General features: G+C 41.5%; 1 protein-coding gene across 2 annotated transcripts; it reads left to right on the top strand.

Annotated features, from left to right (window-relative positions):
* The first annotated feature begins 1,890 nt into the window (after positions 1 to 1,890).
* On the top strand, positions 1,891 to 8,850 carry LOC311498551 (arfaptin-2-like). Of its 2 annotated transcripts, XM_084559192.1 has the most exons (10): positions 1,891 to 2,324; positions 2,413 to 2,521; positions 3,545 to 3,653; positions 4,008 to 4,070; positions 4,641 to 4,727; positions 4,868 to 4,968; positions 5,872 to 6,093; positions 6,177 to 6,334; positions 6,446 to 6,620; positions 7,294 to 8,850. In XM_084559192.1, the coding sequence occupies exons 2-10, from the start codon at positions 2,420 to 2,422 to the stop codon at positions 7,447 to 7,449; spliced, it is 1,173 nt and encodes a 390-aa protein (XP_084415318.1). In that variant the 5' UTR covers positions 1,891 to 2,324; positions 2,413 to 2,419; the 3' UTR covers positions 7,450 to 8,850. The 2 variants fall into 2 exon arrangements, with proteins under 2 accessions (XP_084415318.1, XP_084415319.1); XM_084559193.1 differs by lacking the exon at positions 4,641 to 4,727.
* Positions 8,851 to 9,322: the final 472 nt, after the last annotated feature.

The raw sequence follows: 9,322 nt of genomic DNA, 5'->3' as shown, positions 1-9,322 counted from the left end.
CGTGACTAGCTGTATGTATTATGACACAAAACATGCTGTTCTATTGGACCAGTCCGTAGACAGCGTGAACTGTAGCTTTGTTTGCTTGCTTCTTGCGCTAATAAATGTACATTCACCCTTTTTTCCCCAGGTTTCAAATGATTTACAGAGTGAGCTGGTGTCCACAACAAAGGACTTTAAGGTTTGGAAATAGCAGAGACAATGTATAACAGGATCATTTGGAGAAAAACATGCAAACACAAATGAACCTCAACAGTATACATGTGACACCAGTGCATGAGCAACACATTAAGCTGTAAGGTGTGGTCAAATTATTCATTTTTTTGTCCTACAAATATTCACTCCACCTCTAATTTCTGTGTAGTGGCAGAAGGGACAAATCCGAGCACGTGTCTCCTGTTTCGGTGAGCGACTGGGACCGGTCAACATGCTGATCTAGGTTCACATTCGTTCACTTTGGGTCAGCTGTGGCTCAGCAGATAGTGCGGCTTATCCACAAACCGGAGGTCCCGGTCACGAGGGCCACATCCCAAAGTGTCATTAAGCGAGATCCTGCACCCCAGAGTTGCATCCCAGTGGATAAATATGACATTGTGGCCGTGAAGCACTTGGAGTACTGACAGTACTCTAGTGTGTTCAGTCACCATGTTTAGTTCATTGTCACACTGCTGCACACTGGAGCAAAGCTTTACATTTAAAGTCTCTGTTTAAAGGTTGTTTGTTTAGTATTCGCCCTCTTCAGGAGGGTGACATCGCATCCTGTTCCTGGACTGCATGCATGGCAGTTCTGTTGAATGCAAGGCTGATGTGACCATAGTAGAGACGTTTAAATGCTGCATACATTCTTATAAATGCTGTGGCAAGTGAGCCTTTTTGTTAGACTGGCGGTTCAGATACCATTTTACAGTCTGAACTCTCATCTGCTGTGAGCTCTCTGGATTATGTAGTGCTCCTACTTGCTTGTAGATACCTTGTGAAATGACAAAGGCCGTGGAAAGGAAAACGCAGAGGGTTAAAGACACCGAACAGCACCGCAACTGTGTACGACATGAAAAATCGATAAACTTGCCTGGAGGATCAAAAGCAGAGCGCACATCATGCCAGTCAAACAGCCTCTGCTCTGACATGTTGACTTGTTGACCAGGAGAGAACACATGAATAACCCAGCTCCATCACTTGCTATTCTGGTGGCTTTGATCTGATGCCGCAGTCAAAAGAGCGATATGTTTTCACAGCATGAATTTTTTGATGTTTGGAAAGACTCTTGCAGGTAATCAGCTCACCAAGTATAACTCCACCATTAGGCTGCAGGAATAAATTGTGGGTGTGCGCGCGAGGGGCTGGCTCTCTCTTCAGGGTCGGAGTAATTACAGAAGAAAAAAAAAAAAACTACATTTGGAGACCATGTGCACTTTGCTTGCATCCCTGATTGAAACAAATGAGGCAAATAATTGGAAGTGTGGTCAGTTTACTGGGGTGAGGTCTATCTCGGGGCCTTTCACATCTCAAAACAAACGATTGTATTTATACAGTTTGATTTCGTGAGATATTGCAATCAATGCAACGATTAGGATGCAACAGGCTTCGCTCTAATGATTAATACTCTCAGCATGTGAGGGGCCAGCGCCATAATGTAATTACTGATGGAGAGTTACTGTAAGTGTGACATGTCAGAATATTTTTTTTTGTACTCGGTAATGAAGTGCTAGTGACACCTTGAGGAGAAAGATAAGTCTGCAGTTCAAGCAGGATAAAGCAACGTCAGCACTGCACGACGTGGAAGATGGAGCAGGGCCGGAAGCGCCGCGACAAAAGGCTTTATCCTTCAAAATAAGAGCGTCAGCTTACAGTATCGCGCCCAGCTCCCCTTTTTTGTAAAATAACACCCACTAAGCAACATAGATTAGATATTTTACTGGCACGGCGTTGCTTTAAAACCCCACTCATGCGGCGTAGAAGTAAAATAAAACACACTCAAATTTTATTTCGAAGTGACGCGACTACAGCTGCGAGCTGGGTAGATGCAGGGATTTTCTGTCTGAATTATTTGGAAGCAGGGGAGATGATCATGTGAAGGATCCGGGATTAATAATCATGGATGTAGCATGGAAGGTTAACTGAAGATAGCGGTGCTTTATTCCCCCCTGTTTAATTCCAGGACTGTTATCTGTGCAAGTGTCGACTTGCTTCTTCTTGTTTGGCTCCAGTGTCAGGTTGCCTACAGTGCTGGGAGGGTTTGAAGCTAGCTGTCAGGTAGTAGCAGCCCCTCTAGCCAGCCACATCAGCACCGTTGCTATTAGCCAGCCACGTTAGCATCAGTGGAGGTAAGCAGGGTCGGATTTGGATCAGACATCTTTGCACGGTTGTTGTTTGCTGCCACAAGCGTGACATCTTTGCGCGTCTGTCTTGCAGGGATTGCATGATGGCAGACAGTATCATGAGCAAGGCTGCTACCATGGAGATCCCCATTAACAGCAATGGAGACACAGGGACTCTCCCAGAGGATGACAGCCTGGAGCAGGTCAGTTTTGTCTCACCCCTCTGTAGATATTTGTATTTTACATGCATCATTTTTTATTTTATTTATTTATTGCTCAGTGTATGGTTGCATTTGATTTTTTTTATGGCAGCACAATCCAGGACTGTTTCTGATTAGGCCAAGTGTTATCTAACCATGCACAGGCCTGCAGCTATGGACTGTAGCAATACACTGCCGTCTATATATCTGAAACAGGATGATGAATGTGATGATGTGTTCAAATAATAGAGATGCCTTTGGTCATTTGACCTTCTGCTTGACAAAGCTTGCCAGTTCAGTTGTTAACCTTAATGCAAAATTAATGTCTCATCATTTATGTCTCATTCTGGTACAGTCGGCCACCGTTCAGATATCTTGTAATGGTCCCACATTAATATTATAAGAATAGTATTCTAGAGAGGCATGTATTGTAACTCGGGGTAATGTTGTGAGCCACTGTGTTGGTAAAATAAACATAAGCCATAACTGTCTAGAGCTGTTTGCTACTCAGTTCCAGCTTACAAATAATAATATATGTATAAAAATTGTAATATTTCCAATTTTCTCTCCTAAAACAAACTCATTTTAATTTTGCAGAATTGTAGTTCTAATTGTAGACATGAGAATAATGAATAAGAATTAGGTGAAATATGTTTAATATAAATTTTTTAAGTGTACCCCGTATGTTTGTGACACATTGTACTTTCCGTGTATATCAGGGCTGAATGATTTGGGAGAAATATCTCATTGGGATGTTTCTGAGAGATATTTTAACTGCCCTTGCCATTTGCCGTTTGAATTCAAAAATATTACTCAATTCATATCCTGTAACTATGTTAAATTCACTAACAATGATAACAAATAACTTCGTGGGTCTATATATATTATAGTCTGCAGCATTTGCAATTTGCAAATTGTTAAGTTCTAGGTTTGATTTCAAATTTCAAATCTAAATCTAAAATGCGATTCTGCTTTCTGCTTTGCTAAACCCTAATTACTGCCAATATACTGTTGTAAATGAATCAGGATCTGCAGCAGGTGATGGTGTCCGGACCCAACCTAAATGAAACCAGCATTGTCTCAGGAGGCTACGGAGGACCTGCAGGGGGCATCATTCCTACCAGCTCCATTAAAGGTACTCCTGTCAGAAGTGACTGCCAGCCTCTACAGGTTTTCATTTGTTGTATTACAGGCACAGCTTGCTCTGCAAACACAGATATAAAGGGCACACTAAGAGATTTGCTGTGTCATAGCTTAACATAATTAACTTGTTTAAAAGGTAAACTTTGCCAGGTGCTGACATGAATGTTTGTTTCCACTGGTTTATTCAGGTTGCCATGAAGTATCTCAGTAGCTATAAGAGGTTTATACTAAATGCACCTTAAAGAAACAACAGCCAGAGCTTTTCCTCCTTGTATAGTAATGTGTCACTGGAGAGCAGCTGACTTGTAGGCTCCTGGTTTATGTTACAAACATCCATATTCCATAGGGCCTGCAATACGCTTCAACCCTGAGTATCTGGACAGAAGACGCGCCCCTGCACCCGGACCAGGTGGCTGTGTATTCTAAAAACCCTTTTCTGTTTTTCTTAGTTAACCTTTGGTCTGTTTTGGCCCCTGGCAAGAGGTTTTTTGGATTTGCTTGACTAAGGGAGTTGTATGCAACCTTGCCTGTACATACTGAACTCACAGCTTCGGCAACAGGAATGTTATGGCGGCTTTCAAACTCAGGGATGCACTAACCTGATATAGCAGGGCTGCCACTTGAAATACTGTATTCATATCTAATAAGGATGTCCTCTTTTGTACTGCGAAATGTGCTTTGGATGACGTGTTCTGTCACCACTCGGTGCTCATTTTTCATCCCATGAAGTCCATTTTCATCCTTTTTAGAATTTCTTTCATTCTGCATGAGAAACCCGCATGTTGGATTATTATTACTTCACAACCACATTAACCCCTACGTATTATGTACCCTTCAGCACAGAGTCTTAACATTTTCTTTCAGTCTCCATGCTCTGCTGTAGAGCTGCATATCCCACCGCTAAGCTCCTCTCACAAACACTCGTTTTGAAATGTCCTCTTCTCATTCTCACTCTTCATCGCCGCCATGCTCATTTCAGACATTCGCATGAAATCCAGGGCCGTCAACTTGGCTAACAGTCAGTCTGCGGCCAGTCGACTTGCCCAGCACACCGACCATAATCCAGGTATCACCAGACTCATGTCCATGCTCTCCTCATTTACTGTCATGACCATTTCTGCAAACCACTGCCTTGGAAGCTTTGATAGGATAACATGCAGTATAGGGTACGTCGTTCATTTGTTTTTTTTGCCCCCACTCTTTTAGGGTCGTCCAGTCATAACACTAATTCAACTGAAGAAGTTTCCCGAGGTGTGGCAGTGGAGAAACTGGACACTGTAAAGAAATGGGGAATAAACACATACAAGGTATGTGCATTGTGTGTAGAGGGGTTTTAAATGGACATGTTAGACCTCTTCATATTTGTTTGCATTAACTACCATGAACTGCTTTGTAATATATGGCATTTACAAGAAGTCCATGCCCCAGGTTTATTAAGTATGGAGGCATTTCTTCAAATAAAAAGTGGTAGTCAGTTAAAAGGCCAACACCTACATACAGGTGAGGTCATATAATGTGCATCCAAGTTAAGCATAACATGCATATTCATTAAATGTCCTCAACATGGTATACTGGGCATGTTGCCGTTTGATGCTTTCATTTTCCTTTGTGGTCCTTTAATCATTTGTCGTATGCCTGCAAATGTTTTACAGTAAAAGCTTTGTTATGGAAAGTTTCCAAGCATTTAAAGTAGGAACATGAAGTTTGCTCACCTGATGGAGGCTGAGGCAAATAAAGTCCCTTTTCACTAAATGAGGAAACGTTGTGTTTTATGTGGTTATTGCTGCACTACCACATCTGCAAAATTTACTTCCCTGAAATGGCAAACGACGCCGGCTTCCTCCTACCGTCCGAAGACATGCTCGTTAGGTTCGGTGGTGGTTCCAAATTGGCCGCAGGTGTGAGTGTGAGTGTGAATGGTCGTCTGTCTCTCTGTGTTAGCCCTGCGATAGACTGGAGACTTGTCCAGGGTGTACCCCGCCTCTCGCCCGATGACAGCTGGGATAGGCTCCAGCCCCCAGAAGATAAATGAATGAAATGGCAAATGATTAATTAACTGAGTAGTTATTCAAAATATCTGTCAAAAACCCAATACCTGATCATTATCTGCCTGAACAGATGTCATTTTTCCTAAGACTGTTTTTGTCCTGCCTTCACTCTAATTTGATGTACACTGCATAATTTGATCTGTGTTCGTATTCACCATCCAGTGTACGAAGCAGATGTTCTCGGAGAGGTTTGGCCGAGGCTCACGGACGGTAGACCTGGAGCTCGAGGCTCAGATTGATGTCTTGAGAGACACAAAGAGCAAGTACGAAAACGTCCTAAGACTTGCCACTGCGCTCATCAGTCATTTCCAAAGCATGGTGCAGACGCAGCAGGCTTTAGGAGACACCTTCACCGACCTCAGCCAGAAGTCCCCAGAGCTGCAGGTATAGTAATGCCGAAGCGTTTTATGTGATGTGATGTGAGGTGAGGTGAAGCTGGCACCTGAAACTTCCATGTTTCTCTGCAGGATGAGTTTGGATATAATGCAGAAACGCAAAAGCTGCTATGTAAGAATGGGGAGGCTCTGCTTGGTGCCATCAACTTCTTTGTTTCCAGTGTCAACACCCTGGTTAATAAAACCATGGAAGACACTTTACTGACCATTAAGCAGTATGAAAATGCAAGGTAAGAGGAATCTTCTTTGGAGGTTAAGGAATATAGTCTGAATGTCTGTAGGCTGATCAACTGGGAACTGGGATGAAAACGTGATGAACTCAAATAATTTTTTGTGTGCAGACTTGAGTTTGATGCCTATCGCTCCGACCTGGAGGAGCTGAGTTTGGGTCCGAGGGATGCAGCTACCATGGTCCGCATTGAGCTGGCTCAGCATGACTACCAGATCCACAGAGACAAATATGAAAGGCTGCGCAGTGACGTCACCATCAAGCTTAAATTCCTGGAGGAAAACAAGGTTCATTTTACTCATTTATTTTTTTCACCACACCCAGCATCAGTGATCCGTTTGGGTGTGGTGAAATTTTCCAGGGAGGAAAATAAAGTTCTGCTTTTCAGTTCGGCGTTAGTCTCCTCTCTCGATTACTTTGAGATTACGATTCTGAAGGTGACAAATTATGACATTAGATTTAAGTGAAGTATGTGGTGATGCATTCCAATCTGTTATGGTTTACTCACTCCACATAGATTTGTTTACAGCGTTATGTAAGACCAGTATTGAATGCTACTTTTAGATGTGATTTCTGGCACCTTTTAAACTTCTTCCAAGGCACTATACAAGAAGAAGGTTATGGCAAAGTCTCCAGCGACTGAAAATGTACCTTCTTCCGTTATACACCTACTTAGGCTGACCAGGTCCAACTAAAGGAAGCGCTCGCTGAAGATGGTCACAGTAAAGAGAGAAAAATCACCAATTTGTTAGTAGTTTGCAAGGTATCGATAGAAACTGTTTGAAGCTTGAGAATACATCTTAGAAGAATATTTTAGTGGTTTCCAGGTTAGTTCTCCAGAAAGTATTCAGAGCAGCATGCGAACTTCATGTACAGCATAAACGTCTGTGCTTTCTTGTTAAGACTTGTGCTTGTAATAGAACAATTTCCCTTCTCTTTTTTTTCTTTTTTTTCATCCAGGTGAAGGTGATGCACAAGCAGCTGCTCCTCTTCCACAATGCTATCTCGGCTTACTTTGCTGGCAACCAGCAGCAACTGGAACAAACTCTTATACAGTTCAATGTAAAGTTAAAGCCGCCTGGAGCAGACAAGCCGTCCTGGCTGGAGGAGCAGTAATGAGCGTCCAGGGTTCAGCCGTTTGAGATGTGCGGTGACACGCTGGTCAGAGGAAACCTTGTGGTTAGATGGACAAGAATAAAACGCATACAGGAGTAATATTGTAGGATCCGTAGCAAGCCAGAGAAATCTCTTTTGTAATGTTTTTCATTTGTTATATAGATGGGAACAGCTATCTCAGTTGTATTTAGGATGTTTTTTGCTAAATCACAAAATGACTTTTAGTTATTTTCTTATTCTTTTATTAGCACAATCATTTACATGTGTATCACTTATTTATGTACAGGATAGTCGACTATCGTAGAGAACCCACCCCCCCGTGGCAGATTTGCACATGTATTATTTTTCTTTAATGTTGTCTGAAGTTATTTTTAATATTTCAGTGTACGTCAAATGGGAGGAACTCCATATATACGATCATCAGGTTAGCAGGATACTGTTGAATATCCTGTGAAACAGTTTTTATTTTCAGCGTGCATGACCGAACCGTATTCTTTTATGCTTTTACATGTTTAAGTTAACAGGATTTATAGCATAATTCTGAAAATGATGCCTATAGCCACTTTGAGAAATACCTGCCTGAACGGTCAGTTCACAGTTTACATAGGAAAAATAAATATATATATATATATATACATAAAGTGAATATAGCGATTTTTTTCTTCTCTAATACACAATAATTGATCTCCAAATTTTCAGCTACACTACGCCATTATGAATCCAGCACCATTAGGTATCTATATTTTTTACTTCAGAGTTTACACTTGGAAAAACTCAGTATCAATTCACAGATTAGACTGACTCTGCTACGATAGGACGTGCCAGTGGGCGAGGATGAGAGCATCTTCGAGTCTGAAATTCCTCCAGTAAATGGAAATACTGGATACATACATGTGACGCCACGTGCGCTTTAGGTTACAATCCAAATGTCAGTGTCTCTGCAAGGACAGAATGTATGAGTACATTTATCTTATTTTCTTGTATTTATTTACCTCTTTGTTACATAACATTGTATGTTACTTATAGATTTAAGTTCTAGTCATCTGATTGTCTTTATCTTGTTCTGCATTTCCAATAAAGTCTGCTGGATGTTTTGTTCCACCTAACTGTGCAGGTGCCACAGGTCTGTCAGGGACAATGTACAGAACACACACAGTACTGTATATGTATTATGTTATTTATGTATGTACATCATAGTACAATGCCTAGCCAAAAAAAAAAATGTCGCCACCTGCATTCAATAGCTACGAGCCTCCTATTGGATAATTACTGCATGGGTGATTATCTTTCAGCTGGCAACAAGTTATTTAACCCCAACTGATGCAATGAGTAGCTTCTCATTTCTTAAACAACTATGTCGAAAGACACATCCTGCGTTCGTGGAAAAGATGTTAGTCTGTTTGAGAAGGGTCAAATCGCTAGCATGCATCAAGCAGAGAAAACGTCTAAGGAGATTGTAGAAACTACTAAATTGGATTAAGAACTATCCAACGTATTATTAAAAACTGGAAGGATAGTGGGGAACCATCATCTTCGAGGAAGAAATGTGGTCTGAAAAAAAATCCTGATTGATTGTGATTGGCTGTCACTTAAACGTTTGGTGAAATCAAATTGAAGAAAAACAACAGTAGAACTCAGGGCTATGTTTAATAGTGAAAGTAAGAGCATTTCCACACGTACAATGTGAAGTGAAGTCAAGGGATTGGGACTGAACAGCTGTAAAGTCTTAAGAAAACCACTAATCAGTGAGACTAACTGGAAAAAAAAAATGGACTGGGGCAAAGGAAGAAGGTCATGTGGTCTGATGAGTCCAGTTTTACCCTGTTCCAGAGTGATGGGGGCATCAGGGTAAGAAGAGAGGCAGATGAAGTGA

This window comes from Chelon labrosus (assembly GCF_963514085.1).
Source record: "Chelon labrosus genome assembly, chromosome: 13".
In the NCBI taxonomy this organism is placed as follows: Eukaryota; Metazoa; Chordata; class Actinopteri; order Mugiliformes; family Mugilidae; genus Chelon; species Chelon labrosus.
Note: the sequence above shows the minus strand (reverse complement) of the source record. Positions and strands in the feature narration are given on the sequence as shown.

Coding starts and splice junctions, on each gene's coding strand:
- LOC311498551 (XM_084559192.1), top strand. CDS start 2,420: ATGATGGCAGACAGTATCATGAGCAAGGCTGCTACCATGGAGATCCCC. Junction 4,071..4,640: donor CGCCCCTGCACCCGGACCAG/GTGGCTGTGTAT, acceptor TGCTCATTTCAG/ACATTCGCATGAAATCCAGG. Junction 6,621..7,293: donor AATTCCTGGAGGAAAACAAG/GTTCATTTTACT, acceptor TTTTTCATCCAG/GTGAAGGTGATGCACAAGCA.